At 38.2% G+C, this 25,259-nt stretch overlaps 3 protein-coding genes across 5 annotated transcripts; 2 read left to right on the top strand and 1 right to left on the bottom strand.

Annotated features, from left to right (window-relative positions):
- Positions 1-296: 296 nt before the first annotated feature.
- On the bottom strand, positions 297-9,660 carry RB195_004245 (uncharacterized protein; the record flags this gene model as incomplete). 2 transcript variants are annotated; one of them, XM_064181206.1, is made up of 6 exons in its annotated part: positions 297-1,158; positions 1,348-1,468; positions 1,546-1,669; positions 1,769-1,954; positions 4,323-4,391; positions 9,628-9,660. In XM_064181206.1, the coding sequence occupies 6 exons, from the start codon at positions 9,658-9,660 to the stop codon at positions 297-299; spliced, it is 1,395 nt and encodes a 464-aa protein (XP_064033270.1). The 2 variants fall into 2 exon arrangements, with proteins under 2 accessions (XP_064033270.1, XP_064033271.1); XM_064181207.1 differs by lacking the exon at positions 9,628-9,660 and having other exon boundaries at positions 455-672; positions 812-1,158; positions 4,323-4,373.
- Positions 9,661-19,196: 9,536 nt separating this feature from the next.
- On the top strand, positions 19,197-25,062 carry RB195_004244 (uncharacterized protein; the record flags this gene model as incomplete). 2 transcript variants are annotated; one of them, XM_013439309.2, is made up of 6 exons in its annotated part: positions 19,197-19,241; positions 19,323-19,508; positions 21,613-21,802; positions 22,988-23,047; positions 23,344-23,458; positions 24,606-25,062. In XM_013439309.2, the coding sequence occupies 6 exons, from the start codon at positions 19,197-19,199 to the stop codon at positions 25,060-25,062; spliced, it is 1,053 nt and encodes a 350-aa protein (XP_013294763.2). The 2 variants fall into 2 exon arrangements, with proteins under 2 accessions (XP_013294763.2, XP_064033269.1); XM_064181192.1 differs by lacking the exon at positions 24,606-25,062 and adding an exon at positions 23,537-23,717.
- Positions 24,556-25,062, top strand: RB195_004243 (uncharacterized protein; the record flags this gene model as incomplete). Its single annotated transcript, XM_064181178.1, has 1 exon — positions 24,556-25,062. One exon carries the CDS (start codon positions 24,556-24,558, stop codon positions 25,060-25,062), a length of 507 nt encoding a protein of 168 aa, XP_064033268.1.
- Positions 25,063-25,259: the final 197 nt, after the last annotated feature.

Here is a 25,259-nt window from a genome sequence, read left to right as displayed (position 1 = left end):
TTAGTTGTGAAGACTAGCGAAAATATTTTCTGTGTTTTCTTTGTACGACGTGAGAATACTGCCATTCATGTACTAAACATGAGTTCTTCGATGGTAAATTTTGAAAAATAGAAAGATTTCTTGTCCTTCTGTTCGAGTAAGAAAAATTTCAAGGGAATCTACGGATTTTTATTTTGAAGAATATTTGCAAATTGAAATCGTGTTTGGAATAATCGTTGACCATATGAATGTCGTCCGAGTCTATAGATAGCGAAATGTGTACATGTAGAAATGAGGAGGACCTCTCTTCTCTAGAGTTAATAGTCTGGTGGAGGTTCTCTGTAACCTTGCAAGTCGGAAGATGGACGACGATCGAATCTTGAATGTTTAAAATCTCGTGAATTATAGGGAATATCAGAGAAGTGCCTCGTATCCTTCGCGTACGGTGAACGATCAAAATCTCTTCTCTGATCCTTCATCGATGGGGATTCATCCTCTCTACTATATCTGGATCTTCCGAGACTTCTCGAATAACCAGTAGACCTATATGGTTGGTCAATATCTCTCGAATATTTTCGATCACGTCTACCAAATCCCTCTTGCAAAATGTAAGGATCCGCCGAGGTTTTCCGATCGAATACTGTATCGTATCCAGGATATCGTTGAGAAGTTGTACTACTTTTTGCACGAATACTAGAACGTTTTGAGTACTTTTTTGTGGGCTCACTTTCACTAGAATATTCGCTGGAATCCGTTGAATGGAATCCAGCGGAATATTCTTGGGCTGAAGATTTCTTCGGGATCGACACTTGGGCGTATAGTGAATTCCCACCAGGCAAATAGGACTGTTGAGCAGTGAGTTCCTTATCGTCAGGCATACGTGAAACAAACAATGGATTTTGTTGTTGGTAGAGTGTACCAGCTGGATTTGCATACGCTGAATTTCCAGTTGTAGGGTTGGCGTATTGCTGCGGTAGTCCCGTGTCGCCAAGCGCTAACGGATCCCTTAACGGTGCATATACAGTGAAAGGTTGGGCGCGAAATGGTCCTTGCTGAGGATTCGCTGAGAATTTCCTGAAATATGGAACGTCCACGGAGCCGAAGTAGCGTTCACGGTCCAACGCCGCATCTCCAATCCCAGGAGCGGAGAATCGTGATATTTTTGCAGTTGACGACGGACTGAAAACATCGAGAAATCTTGCTTAGAATTTTATAGATTCAAATTTAGATTTTTAAAGTTTCCAATTTCAATTTTAGGTTTTAAAAAAGTTAGAGAAATCATATTTAATCGTGGATCAACAAAAATCCTCGAAAAAAATTGTACGAATATAGTGGATTTTTTTTCTCTGGAAACACTAAAATCATCACCTGATGGGTGATTCTCGCAGGAAAAGGAAATAGCTTTTAAGAACAGGGGCCACAAATGCGAGATTTATGATGGTGTCTGCTAAGGTCACACCTCCGAGTATGGCCGCCTTTAATCTCACGCCTAAATTTTATTTTATTTTAATTTTTTCACTAAAATTAGACTTGAAAAATTAGATGGTTGTAAATTATACGATTTACATTCATTGTAATTAGTAGGATTGGTTTTGCGACAATTTTCAGCGAAAATACTTGTTCCAGGAAACATTTCCATAATTATTAATGCCCATATATCTAGAGCGATTAGCGCTATCACCGCACCACACTGGAAAATTCGATGAGAAAAAAAACTAGAAAATTCTTCGAAAAAGATTAATCATTAGATTTAGAGGATGATCATCAGATTAGGAAAAGTTAAACATACCTGATAAACTATGAAAATGACGAGAAGTCGATATGACTCTTTATGGATGGCGACAGCGAAGAAAATGTGAGCAATGGCGATGATAGCCGCCGCAATAAGTGCTAACCATTGTGCATAGAAAAGAAGGAATAAAATTGGTACTGTATGAGTGATTGCGGTTGTAACGTATACTATGTAGATGAGTTCCTGGAAAAAAAAGAGCTTCGGAAGCTTCGGAGGGAAATTACGAAGTAGAAAAATATGGAAATGTTCAATATAATCAGGTAGAGCCACTAATATTGATCTGAGTCTCTGGATCACAATAAGATGAGCGAGGAAAGGCTGAACCCAAGATTCCAGGTTGCAGCTAAGAACCATCTGCCATCAGCGGCATGGACATGGATTTTACACGATTTCATTCAGTAACTTCATATAAAGGATAAAGGATAAAGTTTCCGGCGTTAATCAATCCGCTTGGGATGCGACCCCACGTTTACTTCAACTCAGGATCGTTTGAGGTCAGTCAAGTCAGTGTTTTTATCCTCCCAGACAAGTCTGGTACCAATTTATCGACCCCGGTGGGATGAAGGGCTTGGTGAGCACTGGGGCGGGTTCGAACCTCCGATCGATCGTGCAGGAAGCGGAACCTCTAACCGCTACACTACATTCGCCCCAACTTTATCCATTTAACTTCATATAATTGACATTAATCGCCAAAGCGATCACACCTTAGTGCACCTAACGGATCCCGCCGCGACTGCGCACACAGTCGATGGTTCAAAACCGCTCTAGGCCAGCCATGTCCTTCACCTCCCCAGCAAATAATAATAATAATAATAATAATAATAATAATAATAATAATAATAATAATAATAATAATAATAATCTGCTACCAGACATGTACAGTAGGATAAAAACAGCACTGATTCGATTGCTCAAACGTGTTGCCACATCCCAAAAGAGAGTAGTTAATGGGAAGCACTTTATTTTCTTTTTTCTTTTTCTTTTGCTCTTTTTCTGGGACAAGTCAGAAACAGTTTTCTGGAACAACTCAGAAAGATTTTAAAAAATCACGGAATTTTTAGTTGATTTTGAAAAAAAAGATTGAAATTCAAGTAGTTATAGAAAATGTTGAATGATGAGATACGTAACTGACTAAGGGAGTAAAGCTGTGGTTTTCTAAGTCATCGCACTGAAATTACTGATCAGGGCCCTATATAGGTAGAAAAATCGGGTAGACAACCGTCCAGGACAGTACCCCTTTTGGGATTTCAAAACATTGGATTGGATTATAGGGTGAATAGCGTCGTTATTCCATTTTTAGTGGACTGATGGTTCACCGATGCAACTTTTTGAAAAGTTCATAAAATTCAAAGTTCATAGTTCTGTAAAAATTTAGCTGAATTTGAAAATTGAAAACTTTGGAACTATTGGATGATGAATATTAGTTACCGCTGATTGGGTGAAATTTGATAATGTGAAAGTTTTTTTTATCGAAAGATGAAGCATGAAACTATTTTTGCTCTTACAACAAACAACAAATAACGAAGAAATACAGTGAATTGATGGTTCTACTATGGCGGCGCCAAAAAAATTTAAATTAAATGTATGGCTGGAAGATGTAGAAAAAAATCTCAATTTCACACTGTGGCCGATGATTTATACAATTTTGATGAGAAGTGATTAGGATTAAGATGTGCATGTAATTTTTCCCCCAAAGCGAAATATAGGGAATTACTCCATACTTTTTCGATGGAAAAATGAAAAAAAATGGAAAACGTTTACGGGTGTTTATTCGAATTTTCACATCAAAATTTCCAGATTTTGTTGGTAGATCCTGTACCAATGCTCTGCGTTTAATGTTAATTGCAATCCGATAAGATAAGAAGGAAGTTTTCAAAATATTAGCAATCGACAGATGACCTAATTCGACGTTTCTGAAGAAATTAGATTAATTAGGTGTGATCGGTGCACAAATCCTGAAAAAAACCTTCCCGACAAAGATTTGTTTATTCTACTCAAATTTTCTTCTATTTCCTGAAAACACATTTTTTTTTCAAAAGTCAATTACGTAAATTATACCACCTAATATTTATTATGCTACGCACTTTTTTGGCTACCGCATATTTTGGCTAAAAAGCGTGCATGATGACTCAGTTTTACGTAGCTCTTAATTTTTTTCCGGAGTCAGGATTGACAGGTAATCACTTTTTTTTGTTTTAGTGTGCCTACGTTGGATGACGTCATTAAGTGATGAAACAGCACAAACAGAAATAAATGTAAAAATTACCGGAAGGGTCTTCCATATAATGCGTTTATTTTTTATAGGTTATTGGAGAATTACATTTACTGGAAAAGGTTTTCCCAGTGAAGAAAACGTTTCATTCGGTGAATTATGACAGGAGAGAAGACGAAAAGAAAGAAGAATCTCTTTGGGTTCAAATAGTAGAAGCGCTTTTTTCTTTTAAGAATAAAAATGCGATATTTAGTCTTAAATACTAAGAAATACTAGGAAAATGCTAAGAAGTGTTTTTTTCTGGATGCATTATATACATAGTATATCTGATCCACTTACCGTGATATGGATGCATTTGCAAAACGTAAACGATTTCCGATCAATGCACATAATTGCATTACCACTATTCTGAAAAAAAAATCATTTTTTTTCTGGATGTAAACATTTTCAAATTACGATTGTTACAATTACATTTGTCGACAATGAGCTACGTATCGAATTGATAAATATAAACTTAGGAAAATAGAAGAAAAACGTAGGAAAACGATAACAGCAGAAAGAATGTGCTTCTCCTAAAGATCCGAAAAGATTTATTAGTGTGATAAACGTGGAGGCGAATGTTCCGCTTCAATAGTCGTTAAGTTTTCCTCTAAGGTACTTCCTGAACTGCCTTACCTCATTTCAAATGCTATGGGCTCTAATGAATGGATTATCATGCTATGTATATAATAACGGGATTATTCTGTCACGTGTATCAGTGTGTGTCAGCCACGAAATTCCAAAAAGAGGAAGGAAAGAGTCCGCCGGTTTTGAATCGGTGCACCGACGCCAAAAAGCTACAAAATGGGATGGGACGAGTCCCACAGCGTCGAATTGGTGCGCCGGCGTCGAAAAGTGGTAAAATGGGGTGGATGGGATCCCACGGCGTTGGATTGCTGCGCCGGCGCAAAGAAACTATAATATGGGGTGAGTTGGGTCCCATGACGTCAAAAATGGTCCGCCGGTATCGTAAAGCGGTACAAGAGCCCAACGGCGTGGAATAAATGTCCTGGAATGGAAATGGTGCAATAGTATCGGGCAGTAACTTCATGTGCATATCATAAAAGGTAAATGAAAGGTACGTTGCAATCGTTTCATAGCTGTGGCCACCTTTCAACGACTGTCTGGAATGCAAAACCAAAGAAATTCTATGTTAGTTTTGAAATTATATGAGGGTAAATTACGATCATAAGGAGCAAATAAAGAGATCAGAGCTCAATGTGAAGATTTCCTCACCCTCTCCTCATTTCAAACAATAAATTTTACTTATAAGATTGGGAATTTTAAAATAAAGTTCAAGACAATAACACACAGATTCTTAAAAGTCGTCGACATCTAGGGAATGACATCAATGTGAGACTGACTGTCATCGATAAGAAATCAGCTGTCTAATGGTGAGGTAAGTAAATAAGACAGATTGTAGACTAAAACATCAAACAGAAGAAAAACTCTTTGTTTCTTTTTTTGTTGCTGCGTTAAATACTGGATTAATAAAATAAGAATAGTATAAAAACGATAATACAAACATGAAATAAAAAATAAATCACTACCTTTTAAAGACAGTTTTTTCTTACCAGATAATCAACAACGAAAGTCAGCTATTCAAAAAAAGTAGGTCCTCTTCCTAATACTTGGTTACACTTCTGCCGGTTTGCTATAGGGACCTTTCGCTTCGTGAACAAAAGTGTTGCTGAATCTTAGCATCAAAAAATCTTTGCTTTGGCGACTGAGTTATAGTTGATCGAAAATAAACCTCTTTGCCGGAAGAACGAGTAAATCTTCCGAGGAGGAGCACTTTCTGGTCAACAGTTTAGCGATTCGTTCAGAATGACTCTAGACAGCGCGTTTTCTACGCATTCCAACACTTGGAGAATAATTTCGCATGAAGAGATTATGATATTCATATTTGGATTGTACGAAAATCCCCACAGATTTATTGGGTTAAGAGAAAATCTAAAGAAACTGCAACAAATCAATGCAGTCGATATTTTTGCAAGAGTTGTACCAGTTATACTCGGATCAAAACGAACTGAAGCTCGGTGCAGTTGCGTAGCCGGTGATTCCCGAAGCGGTGCGGTGAACCGTGCACTGGAGCGTAGCGATTAAGATCGAGGTGGAACTCCGGCTAGCACCAATAATCGTTGCGGTCCGTCTGAAGCTAGCGATGGGCACACTTCGACTAGAACCGCTAGCACCAATGCCAATCGCTGACCGCTACCACACCACGCCGCATCGAACGCAGCCACCTACGTAACTGCGCCAAACATGAAATCCTTCTGACCCGACTGTATCCCATTCGTGATCAATAATTGCATTTTACATTGCATTGATTGCATTGCATAACAGATTTAAAGGCATCACTCCACGAATCTGAGGTGGTACGGATTTCAGGTGGAGCATTCGTATACTGGCGCCATCCTTGTGTGGCGCCGCATCTTCCCGGCCGTTTATTACGGCAATCAGAAAGAAATGGACGGAATCACCCCCCTCTCCATAGTCTCCCATCCCGTATACGAATACTCCACCTGAAATCTGCACCACCTCAGATTCGTGGGGTGATGCCTTTAATTGCAACATGATGCCGTCACGCTCACAGCTATGACAAAGCTTCATTCAGACTTGACTTGTAGTTCGTACTCAGTAATAGTTCAAGTTTCATTCGCTGACAGCACTAATCTTCCACTCGCAACGACAAAACTTCCTAAACTGAGTGAAACTCTCTCGTAACTGTGTACGCAACGCGATGGAACCGATTACTTATTTCCACAGTTTGTTCTTATCACACCAGTTTTTAGCCGGTCGTTTTCGTTTCATCTTTAAGCTTTTTGTGTGGTCTCGGAGGAGACAGTGCCTTCTACAAGGTCATTGTTGGTGATTTTAATGAGAATGATTCTGTTAGAGAGCCAGGAGCAGGATCCATCGACTACACTGCTATGAACTTGAGGTGATATCCCAGAAGACATCAATGACGAATACGGCTCGTGACATATGATGGAGAAGTTGCTGAAGGCTACGAAGGCTACAATTATCCGAATCCGAAACCTCCGAAATCCTCAGGGTCATTCACGGATGTTCAGCAAGCAGGATATAATGGAGTTACACCTTGAGTTGCGCGAAGCTGTCCGAGAGAGAGAGACTAGGCGAAAACATGTTCAAGGGAAGCAAAGGAGCAGTCTTAGCTAAAGTTTGAGAAATAGAAAAGGTAAGTTCATCGATACTTTTCCAAGGAGAGTAAGAAGATGACCTCTTTCTGGTACTAAAGTGGAACAACAAACAACTTCCATTGGGAAGAGGGAAGGGAAGGGAAGGAGGAAGAAGAAGGAGAAAGTTTCAAGAGACTGAAGACTTGTACTCTGATCTCCTCGACAGTGACTTTCACTTATCTCTTTTTCATGTGGATGAATATGAACGTGCCATGCCAAAGGTCTTCCGTTTCGAAATCGGACGGCGTCGTTGAAGACGTTAGTGCAGCACACGGTCCCAAAACAATGGAACCCCAAAACTTGAACCTATCCTCACCAACACCAACAGAGGAGTTTAATGCGGAGTGCAAGGTTTTTAACCGCAGGAAAACTAGCGGAAAGGTGCAGTTTTATAAGAGGTACGATTCAAATGGAATTGATAGCTATCGAACTCGATTGGAAAAAAAGCATTAGAGAAACCACGCGAGCAAGCAGTTTTGAAAAGGTTCATCATGGATGGTGCAATCGTCAACATCCAGCGTAAGTGTCGAGAGCACAATGCAAACTTTTGAATGAGATAATATGGGGACGAAAGTTGATGGTTGTAGTTACACCATCGTCGTTTCGGCTGATGACATCGTTCTTATAACATCAAGTATTAGCGGAACGAATACCGATCGATTTCGACGAATTGTAAGGGAAGATCGGTACGCAACTGAAAAAGACGGTCGGTAGTCATGAAAAACGGATTGGCTGCTGATACGCTAACACAACATATTCGTTGGAACGGTGTGCGGCACTGTGTGCTTAGGCTCGAAAATGGAAAGGGGGAGGGGAGCGAGCAGCTCTGGGGGCAAAAAAAGCGAAAAGGATGTAGCGAAGCACAAGAATCCGATCCGAGAAGATCCAGTTCCGTGTTCACCTCTTTAACGTCGCCGTTCTTCTTGCTTTGATCTAATGTTGAACGGTATGGTAGTTCAAAAGCAGGAAAGGAGTGCAGTTGTTGCCTTGGTATGCTACAAAAGCTTTCGTACAGTCCGAAAGCGTGATTTTGGAAGTATCATGTTTTACGGAAATGGAAGAAGATTTTCCAACTTCGACCCTCGTTTAACCATCGAAGATCAGAGAAGTTGCTCTTTCCAACACAGAAATGGTGATATGATGCATTTTAGCGACAACCGTTGGACAAAAGCCGTTAGCGAAGAACGCACAGGACAGAAAAGCGCTAGGCAAATTGTTCTGAAGTGCAACTGAATTGAAAGTGAAAAGAACAAAAAAAGGATCTTTGATGCCCGCTTGAAAGAACTAATGATCAGCCAGAAATTGATCTTAATCCTTGTGGATGTTCTGTCTCAGCGATACGAACGATTCCTTGAAGAGAATTTTTCTAGCTACGAGAAGAAGTGAAAACATTCGAGTTTCCTATTCAAGTCGTGCAGCGTAGAAGCGTAGACGACATCTTGCTGCGTGTCGTCCCATGCGTGTTGTGATCTTTTCTAGCTACGATTAAGTTTCAAACTGTAAATCCATACATACGTCATCCTTGCTATTGTGTCTGCACGGGATTCAATATCATTTTTATTTGCGGATAATCTTTTTTCTTCCAAAAATTGATTTGGTCGAACTAGACGGACTGTTGTTTTTGATGCTTATTCACAGCGTGTCGTGTATCGCCTTCGTCAAAGTGAGTGGGAACGTGAAAGCCATAAGTGATTTGTCTTCTTAAATCCCTCATCACTCATCACTCCGTAAAAAACATTAAAACGATTCGCATACTCAATAAACAACAACAAATCGGCTGGTGCTTACCTCGTGTGCTGAACAAACAAACATGTACAAAAGTTCACATTGCACGGCTATAAATCGAAAGCGAACCTCATTTTTTTAAATCAAAATTTGTCCATGAATTTTTCCTCATATGGAAATTATTTTATTCAAAAATAAAGGTAATTATTCAGGAGGTGGCCAATTTATAGCCGCACTACGTGGTCTTTTGGCTTGGCTTACTTGATTTCGAATTTTAAGTGTAGAAAATTTCAGAAAATGTGTTTGATACAATACTGGAAAACTTCCGTACTTCCTTAAACTTTTCCAGTTAATGAATTAATAAACCGTTACATTAAAAAAGGAATTTTAATTTCGCTTACCTTTCAAATAAAGATGTGGCAATAAAGAGCGAGGTGTGAAGTATTCAGTTGACTATTGGCGAGAATCAGCACCATTGAGTGGCGTATGAAAACCTAGATAAGGACTTTTTTATATTATTCGTTTTATTGTGTGATGAAACGTGACAATTTCAAATTTTTGTCCCAATTGACGACAAAGCATCAATCCTCGGCTCTCGCTATCGCTTCTATACATCGACAGCTGGATGCGCTTACATTTCACAGGTACGAAGCAGTACTAGCAGATTTTTTTCTCACCTGTCGTATGAAAACCGTATGGTCCGTATCCATAGTCGGTTCCTGAGCTAAACTTGTGCGCTCATAGTCCTATGATAGAGGAGAGATTTTGTAAGGCACCAGATAGATATATAATATAATATAATATAATAGCCAACTGTGTTATGGATCACAGATTTGCAGACTATGTACTTTGATTTTTGTTTATTGTGACCCATCTTACAGTACTACACGTCTTATGGCCGATAACTGAGACATACCACTAGCCCTGTATGTTTTATTCACCTGATAATGAGTACATTATTTATATAGCCACCATATACTCACTTCACATCTGCCAAAACACTTCCTCATTCGCTGGTTGATACAAACTCTCCTTTCCTTTTTTCTACCTATTCCAGTCGTTATCCTTGTTTTGTGGATTTGATTGTGCTATAAAAAGAAAGAGGGCGGGTGTGGCGCAGTCGGTTAGAGGTCCGTTGTAGCCACACGGTCGAGGGTTCGGATCCGCCCTAGTGCTCACCAAGCATTTCATCCCTCCGGGGTCGATAAATTGGTACCAGACTTGTCTGGGAGGATAAAACACTGACTTGATCATCGGCTGGCCCCCGCAAGTCATTGTATAGGCCAACACGCGTTCCAAAACCTCAACGATTACGAATCCCAGTAAAACGCGTTGGCGCATCCCAAGTGGATTGATACGCCAGTGACTTTATCCTTTATCCTTTATGAAAAGAAAGTACAGTACAGTCTAGGTTGTATTTCTATTTTGTTCCAAGCATGTTCACTAAAAAATTCCATTTATGCAGATTTGCTATGGTTCGCTCAGAAATTTGCAACCTCTATTTTACTTCCCATTGTGTTCCTAACAGATTTATAGTACACGTTTGCGTGATGGGACCCTCACCTATCTTCGTCTTTAGAGTGGAAACTAATCGATACCTGTGCTATGTACAATGATACGCTCACAGTCTTCTACGGATAACTGAAAGCTGTTTCATTGACGTTGGTAGAAACAAACTCTTTCCACCTCTATTCTTGGACGCAAGCGTTTACGTTTTTACCGGATTTTTATGATGCTGGGAGACCTAAGCTAACTTTTATGGAGAAAGGTCCCAACAGAAATATTATTAAAACATGAAGAAAGGTCCCAAATAAAACATTATTAAGACAATTGTAAGAAAAAAAATAATCTGAGTTAAGTAAGTCACAAGTGAGTTAGTGTGAAGATTTTGTCGCAGAAGAGAAAAAAGTAGTAGAAAGGAGTGAGAAGATAGTAAAGAAGTAAGAAAGTAAGTAAAGGACGAAATAGGGAAGAGGCAATCGATAACAGTAAAAGACGAATTTGGGAAAATTGGGAAGTGGCACTGAATGACATATCGTTATGCCCTTAATGTCTCTCAGATAAAAAGAAACATCTTTTCCTTGCCTTCTTTAAAGTTTTAATCTTGCTGGCATTTTTGCTTTTCATTCATTCGTGGGACGATATCACAATGCTACAATGTGTCGTTGCATGTCCTTCTGCTGCTTGCTTCTTCTCCATCTGCTCAGCTCTGCAGTAGCAGTGGTTCGCAACCACTTTTCTCCAAACTCCGAACAAGATCTCTCCATTTTGCTTTTGTTCGGCCAATTTATCGCTTCCAAATCCATTGAGTAATCATCTTTGTTCAGTTTCGGTTGTCTTTTGCAGCACACATCTTTCTAGCCCACGTCTATTTCTATTCAATTGCGCTTTTGTCTTGACGTGTGGGAATTTTGCAGTATTTTCCAACCACAGATTTGCTCGATGCACCAAGTAATCTTTCCACCTGTTGCCGTTGAGCTTTCTGTACATTGTGGTTTGAGATCCTTGTTTCCTGTACACCAGGGGAGGGAAGATTCCACATTTCATATAGAGTCGACGTTTGATCTCGATTGAAAATCTACTGTTAGTGAACTATTTACGGAATCGGTTGAACTTGTACCAACTGGGATGAATTCTTTTATTTGTCTCAATTGTGAGATTTGTCTTAAGAAACATCCATTCACTGAGATAAACGAGTTGTAGCAGTGGTTTATAGATGATCCCTTTGATAAACATCGAGATTTTTCCAGAGTTGGTCGCGTCTCAGAGAAATTCATCCTCAGTTTCACCGTTTGACTTTTCACGCTCATTTCTTGAAGCATTAAACAAAGTTTCTGATGTTTATGGGCGAAGAGGACAATATCAGCGATGTACCTGTGATGATTCAAACGGCGCCTATTTATGTTGATTCATCGGTTTTTCCACTCTGTGCTGCGGAGGGAAGACGTTTTCCAGAACGGCAGCGAAGTAAGCAGGAGAGATACGGTCTGCTTGTCGATCACATCGTCTACCGTGGATGAGAACGTGGTGGTAACACATTTTGATAGTTACAGCTGCAAAAGTGTAGATATTTAATGGGAGACGAGTTGGACGAGTTGTCTTTGCATGGACGTGTCTTGTTTCATAGTTTCAAAGCTTTCGAATAGTCGACAAAGCTATCCACAGTGGAAAATCACACTCATTACTCTTCCTTATCAACTGGTTAATAACGTGATTCTGATCTAGGGTGAAAAAGTTGCGCCAAAAGCCAGCTTGTTCAAATATTTGGTTGATGCCTGGAGAAACCATCATTCTTTGTAAAATGATGGAACTAAATGCTTCATGTATAACAAACTACACTGCAGTTGGGCGATAGCTGTTGATACCAATGATAGTTTAAAGGCATCGAATCACCCCACGAATCTGTGGTGGTACGGATTTCAAGTGGAGTATTCGTATACAGGATCATAGATTGTGGAGAGAAGGGTGATTCCGTCCATTTCTTCCTAATTGCCGTAAAAAACGGCCCGGAAGATGCGTCTTCGGGCGTTCCAGCGCGTTATTTTCTTCGAGTAGTTCGATTGGAGCGCGCCAGCTCTGTGCGGCGCCGTATCTTCTGACCCGTTTTTTAACGGCAAATAGGAAGAAATGGACGGAATCACCCTCTTCTCCATAATCTAACATGCCATATGCGAATACTCCACCTGAAATCCGTACCACTTCAGATTCGTGGACTGATGTCTTTAAACTATCTTTAGACTATCATTGGTATCAACAGCTACCGCCCAACTGCAGTGATTAGAATTTCCGATAGGCTTCCGTTTCGCCTTTGCCTAGTGTGGTCAGGGCTTTTGAACATAGCATATCCAGTTGCTTTCAATCAATCAATCAATCTGACAGGGGTCGAATATGAATCTGGCGCTTTTCCTTCTTGGTTTTGTTTGTTGCACGGCTGACTTCGTCTGGCAGAATTGGTTACAAATCATCGTGTTGATACGATGATATTGATGTAGGTACTCTTGCTGAGAAGAATAATTGGTTATAGAAGCCTTCAGTCACTCTCGTGACGTTTGCAGAAGATCTTGCAATTAAACGATGTTTATTCCACCTTTAGTTGTGTGTCAATGTTGTTGTGAAGATTTGGTTTGATTGCAGAGCTCAGTCTTGCAATTCTGCTAGTCTTTCTGAGACGATCTTCTGTTTCAAAGAAAGAACTTCCTTTACCAGTCGAAAACAGCTTGCTGGTATATCCCTTAGAATTGCCCATGTTCGACTGTCCTTGAATCTTGGCATGATCTTGAATACGTAGCTGTGTCTGTGAATTGTCAACTGAAGATTCTCCACTTACGGTACTTCCTCTTCATCCAATTTTAAGAAAACTCTGCAGACGTTACAGAATGCTTTTTGTGCTTCCGACTACATCTTCACTATTGCGTGAAAACATCACTTCTATGTTTAGTGTTCTACTGTCAAACGTTCGTTTCTCCCGTGCATACGTTAGCAAATCCATGACTTCGACCGTACTTTCGTCAGCGCTGATATCTGTACGAGCGCTTCTCTATGTACAGATAAGTGACAAGAGAACGTGTTGGAACAGAAGACATGTACACGATTTAAATTCTTCAGTAAACAAATTTTATACGTCAAAAAACGTCAATGTGTAATGTCACTGTACTGATTACGATTCCCTGCTGTGTCGTCCTATCTCCATAAAAAAAATATACGGAAATGTGGCGCGATGTTTCGACACACACACATGAAGCATTGAAATGTTCGGTTGGTTTTGACTGCGAGGAGAGAGGCTTCGTCAAACAAGTGAATCATATTCGCATTCTCATGGCTGTGTGTGTATGTGTATGTGTGTTCTCGATCTGCCAAAGAGTCTCCTTCACATCAAGAAATGTCCTCAATCGTTCCTAAACAAACAAATCCGACAACGACTCCGAATCAGATGTTCTGACAGCACATATTCACCTTCGACAATCAGCGCTCTTATCTCTACTATTATCGATCGTAGCGTCTCGCAATCTTATACGCGATTCGCTATTCTTCAACGGTAACTTTTCTTTTCGAGGCTTCCTGAAGTTTTATCTTCAGAAAAAACCTTTCTTGATCTTTCGTCCCCAATCCTAAGATAAACTAATTTGACTCGGCGGACCTTAAGGCGGATGTAAGTGCAGGGGTAAAAGATACATAGGTCCCCCAACGTCTATAATAACTGCCCCGCAACAACTAAACATAAAAACACTAATCCTTTACTCTTCACTAATCTATTCTATGATAAGAAGACTTTCATTCCTCCCCTCCAAGGTCGATAAGTCGGTACCAGAAGTGTGTAGTCGAATAAAAACATTGACTCGGTACATAGGGAGATCCGCCCAAGCACTCGTACGAGTTCATAGATCTCAAACGATCCTGAATTAAAGCCGAGACACATTCCAGGAAGGGTTGGATGATTGCTGAGGGCTTTATTTTAGAATTTTAGAACAGCTCAGTGAACCTTATTGGAATTTGTCAGCTCAAACTGTAGAAATGAAATTGTAAGCGGACAGATAACAGTCGGTTCCTCCTTCTCTTTTTCTTTTTATCTGTTCCTCTATCATTCCTCTTTCTTTTTCTTCTTTCTTGTATCTGCATCTTTTAATACGCTTAAGGAAATCGATGAATAAGCATTTCTGATGCAATTCACTTATTTACTTAACTATCTGTACTTATCAATAGTGACGCGTCATTTGACGCCCTGATTTCCAGCTTCGCATCATAGAAAATTCCATGAGTCTGAAATTGTTTAGAAAAAAATTCAAAAATGGTGCTTATGGTTATGAAAAGGTCAGTAAATTCTTGAAAAAAAAATCACAATTTTCTCATACTGGTCGTTTTCACCTGCTCGCTTCTTTGTTTTTGCAAAAACAAAAAATGGAACCTTCAGAAGAAAATTTTTCTCCTCAAAACTCTCGAGGATTGTTTTCATGCAAAAGTGCGCACTTTTCAAAGAGTTGGTTCTTTTTTTTGCAATTACTTTGAAAAGAAAAAACGTCAAAAAACCTGGAAACTGCTTTTTTCAGAAAAAAATTCAGTGAATATTATAAAATTGGAATTGGAATTTTTATAGGTTTTATTTTAGAATTACTCTGTCTGTCGCTTCTACTCTGATGTCCAGAGTATGCTCCAAACTATAACTATGCTAACGTTCTTATCCTTGCACTATACGCCAAAATTTAAAGCATTCTTTTTTTTTATTCTAACAAAATATGTAATATGTAATATATTTCTATTGTATATGTTAGTTTCGTCTAGTTTTAGCATGAATCACCTCAATAACACACCTGCTGCGGCGCTATTGTTGAACATTTTGGGATTGTATGTATGTATTTGGGATGATTTCACATATAGTTGGGGAAATTGTACGCTTTCCGGCACATCCTACCTCTAATAGTCAATGAAGTCGATAAAAAATGTTATCTCAATCTTTTTCTCATAATCTTTTCTGCGAGGAAAAATTGCGGAATGCGTCAATAATTTTAATAAAGGTGATCTACTTGATCAGAAAATTATGCTTCAAAGATTCTCCAGCGGTTTGACAACGCAAGGATACATCTGATTTTGGATGCTTGCTGGAAGATTTTCGTAGAAAAATTTTCAGGGAAAACGTGCAGCATCGCTACGATTCCGGAGCGGCGCCATAATTTCTCGGATGAACAAAGTATGAGTAAGCTATGCGTCCTCACTCATGGGAATTTCTGGGTTCTTCTCGTTTTTCCCATCATTGATCCAAACTTACTTCATCTGGAGTTTAATTAGTGCCGATAGGATACAATACGGTACGGTAGGAGGCATAGGAGTAGTATCTGACTTGAACGTATGTAGGTCATTCACGGTAATTACTATTGTCAAGACATTTTTGGAGAGCAGGGATTGGAAAATTACGACCTGCCGGTATCCAGAAGATTCTGAATCCATATCTTTCATTAGAGCTTATACAGTTATTTCAGCTGTTTCAGCTGCACGGCGCTACTAGCGAAAAAATGATGAAGGAGGGGCGAAGGACTGGAATGATTATCGGATCGAAAGGGTTTCTTTTCATCGAGAAGAAAAAAGAAAAGCCCTTTAAAACGAACTTAAAAACATAATAAAAATGGATGCTTTAGAAAAATATTTTTTTAATATAGAAAGGCGTTAAGAAGTGAAAGGAGAAAATCAAGATAAGTAAATTACCAGTAAATTTTCCTGGATATCTCCAAATCCTTTTCTCATCTATCGTTGGAATTCGACGATTTCATTCTAAGGCGGAACCCGTCGTCATACATTCATGGTGACCCATTTTGATTTTTTCAACAAAAAAAAAAATTCTTTTCCGCATAGGATTCCAGTCTATGTATGTACTTTTGGAAAGCTCTCTCTCTCTAGAATTTATTCTCCTCGACGAACAACACAGTTGTGAGTTATGGATGCATACACAATGGAGCGTTGGCACTTTGCCAATCAAAAGTTCGTGCAAATATGTATGTACATACGTCGACGTTAGCCGTTATTGTTGATGCATCGATTCGTTAGGCGCTTAATGTACGACGACGTCAGGGAAGCTGCCGTGGGATGATTTTCATGGAGAAACAGCAACACTCTTCCAGAACTGCTTAGTTTCTCTGAAGTGTTATTGGCTGATGCTCGATGCCCGTTCGAGCACTTTCTTTCTTTTGTTTGCCCGTTAAAATTGATTTAGTTTTAGTTGAATTCCTGCACCGATTAGCCAGAATTCCTAATATTTGCCTTAATACTGTACTTCTACTTCGATTACGAAATCAATTGATGCATTGATGATTTTATGGTTCACTTTCGCTGTCGCTATCGGTTGATTTCTTTTTCTTTTCTTTACTACTATTTTTTTTCTGAATTTAGGACAAATTTCATGTGTGCCGGAATTTTTTCCCTTTACTCCTGGTCCCATTTATTTCCAATCTAATAATTTCTTCCAATAATTTCCTAACATAATATTAATCAGTTATAATAATATAATATAAATAATACAACGTCTTTAAAGCGATTTTTACATACAGTCATGGTTCTAGTTGTGTTCAGTTAATATTTTTCAATTTATTATTATTTTTAAAATCCTCATTATTATGAAAATGGGCGCTCATTCGTTTATCCCAACCTCCGCCTATCTGCTTCAGCATTCAGAATGCACTCAGGATGGAGCATCTATATCATTTTTCATTTTCATTTTTTTCATTCATTTTTTCAGGATGCAATTTCAGCCAATAATTAGCGTGTAATTAGTGAATAAAAAGTAATTACTGTGTAAGAATAGTAATTATTGTATAAGAAAAATTTTTGATCACTCGTCCCATGAATTATTTTGCAGCAAAAGCTCGTGTAACTGAATAAATATTGTGTAGATGTGACCAAGCTGCAAAATCTAACTGAGTCCACATTTCAAACATTTCCCAACATTTTCCGACACATAACACTTTGAGGATAACATATTTGAAGGACCTTTTTGTGTACTGTAATATGAGTGTTCTAGTTCAGTTAGAGAAATATCATATAAATATGTACGTCACTGAAAACCACACCAGCGATTCGTTTTCCATGGATAACTGTTAGTTATCGCTTCAAAGTAATGGATGACGACATAATACCCGTACCCGAGGTCCAATTTTAAACTTTAACAGGTGGAACTTTTAAAAAATATAGATATTAAAATATTAAAAAATATAAGTATAAAAATACTAAAGAATATAAATATTAAGATGTATTGAAAGTATTAAAAATATAGTTTTATTAATCAAAGATATAGCCACTATTGTATATAATATAATATTCACATTCACAATATCGTCACTGATGTCAGAAAGCCACCCGGAGCGAGGTTGAATTGTTCCCAGAATAGTTCCAGATGACGATTTTGAAGCTGTTATACGATACAGTAGAATCCTCTCCATCTAGAACACAACGTCAGTTCCACTGATAGAGCATTTTTATTTATTATCTCTCGTGGGACAAATCATGTGACGCACCACTAAGGTCCCACTTAATTAATTTGAGGGCACTTTCTGCAAGGCGGAAAAGGAAGTGCATTTGTTATCTTTAATAATTTTTATTATCTCTACCTTATTGTTTCAAATGTCAAGTCTAAAATTCAACTAAATGTCAAACTTTGCTTAATTTTTTTTCTTCTAAAAACAGAATCACGAAATCAGCGTGGCACGGAAACCTCTGGGAAAAACGAAAGGTTAGGATTGTAGATTACGGAAACGAGCGTGGCTCCGCCCATCTTCCTTTAACGGTCGTAAAAATCCGTGTGGAGGACGGTGTTTCTTCCTACGAAATCAGTTGCAATGCACCATCCTTGCGCACGCGCCGCGTTCACAAGCGAGCGGTCGAAAATCAATAAGATCTCCTCAGCAGGTAAACTAAAAGTAAAACGTTAAAGTAAGTAAAGTAAGTTCAAGTAAAACCGACGAATAGAGAGCTGAGAGAACATGAGCGTGGACAAAGGCGCGTACTCACGATCCGCCATTTCCCAAAAAACGGTTCCCACGCCATTTTTGAGGGCGACTAGGGGGAATTGAGCGGCGACACAGTCGTTTCCATAGTTTAGTATCCAGACTCTATGTTTTCCTTTGGATTTGTGTACCATTTCAATTTCCTTTGTGGTACGCTGCCTTTAAAAATGCGTTCTGTGGTTAAGAAGTGTTCGAGAGGGGAAAAACTTGCCTTTCAATGAGATTATCGAGAATTCTAGAAGGAAAGTCCGAAATATTATCCCATAAAAAAGTCTTTCAGAGCGTGTATTCAACTCTCTTTTTCCGTATTTCTTCCTCCTCTCCGATTACTTTATTTAAACTCCAGAGAAGTAACGCATCTCTAGCGCTTTCACATATGAACATGCGGTGTTCGAATCGACCATATGTGCGTATAGGTGGTGGCACATTATTCAATACTTGTGCGAAAAGGAGAATTCAATTCATGTGTGCGACTGGAGTGCGTTTTTTTCCCCATCCTAAAAGTTTTTTCCCCTGGCATACTTCAAGCAATTTCATTCGCATATGTATTGCGTATTTCATGACCTTTTCCAGAATGTGTACTTTTCCAGAAACTTCTTCTTTCATCGAACAGAACTAATATCGTTGAATTTTTCTTCACCATCAACGATTATTCATCGTATATATTTTCTTTTCGTGTCGATTCCAGTCAGGAATCATCGCTAATATTTGCGTATATATTTCCAGAAATTGCAATTTTATGTGATTAGATGTAAGTGAAGATGTATGACGACGAACCACGTGCACTATGCAATATACCACTTAGTGTAAGTGTTTTCTCAAATAAAAAATTGAGTAAATAACCACTGGATTTTGTTGAATGCCAAGAAAATTCTCGTTTTTTTCAGGGTACGGTAGGAATATTGAGTTCTTTGGTTTTATTGTCACAAGTGCTTGCCCTATTCCTGGTTTGCTCAAATAATTTCTTCATTTACTTCTTTGAATTGATCATCGCATTTGGAATGGTTTTCTTCCTGTCACAAGGTGTTCGACACAGAAAACCCGGACATTTGACTGTTTATTTGGCGTATTTGGTGGGTTTTTTGGGATTTCGTTTTTTTTTGAAGTATTAAAAAATAGTCGCAATAATTCCTAGGATCTGAGTATACGTTCTGTTGACAAAATGTGGTTTGAAATTTTAAAAATTATCTTTAGAGTCGTTCTCCAGAGATTTTCTATTTTATTTCAAAGTAATCCCATCTTTTTGACACATTCCTACCTCTAAGAATAGCACCATCTCTTTTTCCAACACTCTCTCGCTTTTCTGTCATTGTCTGCGGCCTCTGTTGGGCCCACACTCTCTTGCCTTTCGATAGGTTTCTGTGCCCTCTGTTATGGTCACACTCTTTAAATATATGGATAGAGATCTACTGACAGATTTTTCTACAATTATTATTTTTACATTAATTAATGTACGGCGACTTTTCAAAATTTTATTATTTTTACATTAATTACGGCCACTAATTATTTCAGTATGTCTTGGTGCTTTTTTTTTCCAATCAAGAAAGTCCGTGATTGCACAAAGGATAAAATCCATGCCACTGTATTCAAATGTCTTATTGGACTGCTTATTCTAAAAGTTGGATTCATCCAGGAAACTGTTTAGAAATTCAAGAAATTAATCAGAAAAATTCAAAACTTTGAACATTTGCAAATGCTGCTCTCAGATGTTGTTTGATAGAGAATATTTTAGACTACAGTAGTATAAAAATGAAAAATACAATAATTTTATTTTTTTTTACCGGAGCTCTCTGTTACTTGTTGGAATTTTTCCGGACCTCCCTTTGCAAAGCCACGTCCAAGCTCAAAGCTTTCGAATCAGCAATCAATAATCAATCAATCAGTGGTGATTTGTGCCAACGAGTAAAAATTTGCTTTCTGTCCCCCTCTCCCTTCCCTTTTCCTCCTTTCTCCTCTTATCAGCACCTTTTCGATGACAATATCCAGGAATATTGTGCTGATAAGAGAGAGAGAGGGAGGAAGTTTGTACTTCTGTACTCTGATTGATTAGGGGATGGTTTTTCTTGGTTGGAGAGAAGAGGGCAGGAAAGGCGATCCGGCAAGTCAACTGAGAGCAAAAAAAGTAGGGTGTGGTCTCCGAACAAACAGTTGATTGGGAGGAACAGAAGTAAAATTGAACGACACATTTACCGTAGAAATTTGAAAGTTGAAGAAAAAAGGGTTTGAAATGAAATCCGTACAATTCTTCGACTGACCCAAAAGGATTCTTGGAAGAAAAGGAGTTCAGAAGAGGGTAGAAAAAATAGGAAAAAGGTACATATTGGCCTGTAATTAGGTGATTTATGGTTTCTGAATATTGGAATTAACACAGACGATAATTTTTGAATATTAGAAAAACAAAACTTTCTTAGACATGCTTCAAGTAATCCTAAATTCTTGTAGTTTTCTTTTTTTTCTCTTAACTTCTAATTTCGATCAGAAATTTTTTGTTCTGAACAAGTAAGTGATCCAAAAAAAGTGTTTTCCTTCTGCTCAAGAACAGAGCAGAAGAAGGGAAGGTACTTGACGTGGAAATGCTGTTTCTGGATTATGTGTGCAACGTTAATGGTATTTCTGGGATTTTTTTTAGAACTTTTCTCGGTAAATAATGAGACTTTTGAAAATAGCAAACTTTTTCTTCGCCTTTAATCTTCGCTTCAACTTAGAAATTTTCTGTTCTAAACAAAAAACCAAAAAACGTTCCAGAAAAGTTGTTCTCCTGCTGCCTAAGGGCAGAATGAAAGAAGATAGGGTGTTTAACGTAGAAATGCTGTTTCTGGATTATGTAAGCAACGTTGATTCATCGTTTTTCTGAGATAGTTTAGAGTTTTTCTCGGAAAATCGGATTACTGAAAATTACAAACTTTTTTTTTACACGTCAGTACTTACTGGTTCTCTTTCCACCAGCATTTCACGGGCGCAAAATCAATTATTTGTAATCCTATCACTTTTTTTTTTAAAAAAAGAATTCAAACATAATTTTACGTTTTCATCGAGAAAGTAGATTATGAAGAATTTCTGTGTTTTTCGGAAGACCAGGGAATTTGTTGGTTTAATTTAATTGGTTTAATTTATGGAAAAATGGATGGTTTAATTTATAGATTTAAGGAGGAAAAAAGAATACAGCACAGTTTGCAGGCAATCTACGTGTTCATGATGTTCTTTATCATATTCGGAATACTGGTCGGTATAAGTTTTTATCCAAGCTATAAGAGAGAATGTGAGAGACGATCTGCCGCTACAACATCAATAACCCCCACAGCCACTACAGCATCTGATCTGTCATCCACATCGAGTGCAGAGACGGTCACGGTACATCCTAATAGAAGTGAGTTCTTTCTTAAACGCATCTATTCTCTACGAGTTCTGAGGTGGTTCGGATTTCAGGTGGAGTATTCGTATACGGGATCGTAGATTATGGAGAGGGGGTGATTCCGTCTTTTTTTTTTTTTTTTCGTAAAAAAAAGGGAAGATACGGCTTCGAGCACTCCGGCGCACTATTTTCTACAAAGAGTTCGATTGGAGCGCGCAAGCCTTGTGCATGCGCCGCATCTTCCGGGCAGCCGTTTTTTACGGCAATTAGGAAGAAATGGACGGAATCATCCCCTCTCCATAATCTACTATGCCGTATACGAATAATCCACCTGAAATTCGTGGAGTGATGCCTTTAAATTCACGTTTAATTTGATTGACTGTGATTTACTACGATTTGTGATGTAAAAATTCATCGTTATCTTCTTTTCTCAATGGAAAACAGTCTTCAACGTGGTGTTGGCTAGCAAAAATCCAGAAAAAAAAGTTTTTTCAAGGTCAATGGAAACAAAACTCATGGCGTGGATTTTTTTGTGATTTTTTTGTTTCATAATAGTAAGCGAAGAACTTGAAGACCATATCGAATCGATAATGCGGGAATTCCCATCTCCACGCATTTTGTGACCTTTGTAGGGATAATCTCACATTTTCTTACATGGTTTTTTTTCCTGACAAGTAGGTCTTTCGTTAGAATATGTCTCTCGCGATGATCAGGAGCAGCATCGATTGGTTACAGTAATCGTTTTTTTTTTGCGAGATATGATTAGTTAAGATAACCAATAAGTAAAAAAGATGACATCATAGAAGACTCTGGGAAAATTGCTGGAAAAGATAAGCATCCATCAAGCTTTTTCGGGGAAAATTCTTCCATCTGCACTACTGCGGCCTGGATTCAGAAATGAAATAAAAATTTCGAACGTTTAGACCTTCTCACAGTTTTTTTTGAACAAAAAAAACTCTTAAATTATAATAAAAACTTTACTACACTACAGTAACAGAGACGGTCCATCTACAGAAAAATGTTGTACAGGAGAAAAAAGTAACTTTTCGAGTCTTAGCTCTTCCTTGTTCTTTTTTTCTGACGACACTCCGCATATACCTGAAAAAGGGTCCCGAAATTCTAGAGACGATCCGATTTTCCTGCCATTTCCTTCCTTCTTAAGTCCATAAAATGGATTGATGCGAATATGTTCACTTTCAGTTTATGTGGCGGTGATCCCATCACGAAGCGATACCAATTGTGAGCCAATCCATGGAGCTTGTACGTTGTATTTTTCCTTCTTATACAAAGATTACAGAGTAGAAAATAAATAAATAAAGTAAAAAAAAATAATTATGCATCTTCTTTTTTTATCATCTTTCATCTCTCATCATCTTTTTTCTTCCTCTTTTTTTTTCTAAAAATCTTTTGTTTAACTTTGTTGATTCCTTTGAAATTTGATATATACGGTGATTTTTTCCCAACTTTCTCTTGCAGTTAAATATTTTAATGATACGATCCATTGCTATGGTGCTTCCTCTTCCTTTCTGAAGAAAAAAAAACCTCAGAAATTTCAGTTTGGGCCGAGATTTGGTCATCGATAGCGTTATGCTTTCTCAGTATTATTATCGCATGTATACAAATCCGCTACACTCTATTATTATACAAATTTATGCGGCTACATCAAAGAGAGTAGGTTTTTTTCTCATCCAGGATCTAATAATAGGCCCAAAATTAAATAAGAACGGTTCAACAAGCTTTCGCTTCCAGGATTTTCATCATCGTTAGTAAGAAATCATCCGTGTCTACGCTGAACGAAAAATGTCAACACATAGCGTCAAGTATTTGGCGTACAGTGATTAGGACAAGCGCTTTCCTATCCGTACCTATGCCCGGTCTTTTTGGAGTACAAAATATTTGTCAGGGAAATCGAATTTATACTGTAGTTTAGGGAATTTTTTTTGAAATTGTCGCATGTTTAAACGTTAACGTACAGAAAACGTATCGTAGTAGTAAATTTATTATGTCAATGTGGATTTCTTTTTGAAATGTTTTTTTCTGGGATAAAAATAAATATAGACCAGTTTGTTTCAATTCTAGTAGGAGGTTTAAAGTAGTAGATGGATTTAATTATTAGTACAGTTTATAGTATTCGATGCGACAATGATTTCGGTTTATAGTTAGTCTCGGCATACATAGTTTCATTTAGTCGCCTCTCACTTAATTTTGTATTTATTTATTTGAAAACACCCAGAGTTGTGTCAGAAAGAAAAAACAAAAATGTGCAGGGCTCAGAAGAATTTCGATTAAATTTAAATTTGAGTGAAAAAATAAATAAATTGAAACAAACGGAAAAAAGTCTCGGAATTTCGAAAGTCCAGAAGGTAATTCATTGGAAAAATTAGGAATTTGTTGCCTGAAACGACTTTCCAGGTTTTCTAGCTTTTCTAGTTTAGTTTTTTAATTTACAAGAATTAAAAAATTAATTAAACAAATAGATTCGTGAATTTGAATCTTAAGCAAATAAAATATAAGTAGGTTGAAGTAAAATAACTAAATTAAAATAAATGAAAATAAACTTCTTTTCATTTAAAGAGTAATTTCTTGAAAAATTCTGGTGTGGAGTCGATTGCCACGGATTTCTGAGTTTTCTCCATTCTCTAGCTGTTAGCAGTTTTTCTAGAATCGTCCTATTTTTTTTTCTTAAACTTTTTTCTTCTGCGGAACAAACTCTTTGCAATTCGGCAACGAAAGCTTGCGAACCGTGAGGAATTTCTTTTTTTCTCCGTATGAATAACAAAATCCAGACAAAACAGAGAATTATTGCAAATTATTGCAGACAACGAGCAACGATGAATGTTAGCTATCAACATTTCGTTCCTGGAGCACCTCCTAGATACACTCCTGAATCCCCGTATACGGTACAAAGTTCTCCAGCACAAGTGGAAGCGGGACCGTTACCACCGAAACAATCAATGGATAGTGTAGCCACATTAGAAGCGGAATCGCTGGCGAGTGATTCCCATGTCGCCGCCGCCGCCGCCGCCGCCACCGCCACCGGTCCTCCTCCTCCACCTCCTTCCACCGGAGAACAGCCGATATCCGATAAAAACACGTTACCGCCATCATTTCTTCGGGTAGAAAATCCACCAGAATACACTGAAATACCGGGTCCTTCGGAAAGTTCACTTCTACCACAAACCGCCACGACACCAACATCACCGGATCATTCTCGCATGGAAGATGTACCGTTGAACGATCCCAGGTCTCCATCGCGGGTTGATTTATTGTCGTAAAATTAAGAATTTGGGTGAGAACATGTATGTGCAGTTGTATTTCTTTTTTGTAGTCAATAAAACTTCTAATTTTCATTTTTTTTGCCGCTCATGTTGTTTTTTGCCTTATTTACTACTTATTTTATTTTATTTTTTGCTATAGGAATATTGTAGTGTTAAAGAGTGGGGAAAAGGTGAATGAATGTTTCACCGCAAAC

Source organism: Necator americanus, chromosome I, assembly GCF_031761385.1.
Source record: "Necator americanus strain Aroian chromosome I, whole genome shotgun sequence".
Taxonomy (NCBI): Eukaryota; Metazoa; Nematoda; class Chromadorea; order Rhabditida; family Ancylostomatidae; genus Necator; species Necator americanus.
The sequence above is the reverse complement of the archived record's forward strand: the minus strand, read 5'-3'. Positions and strand labels throughout refer to the sequence as shown.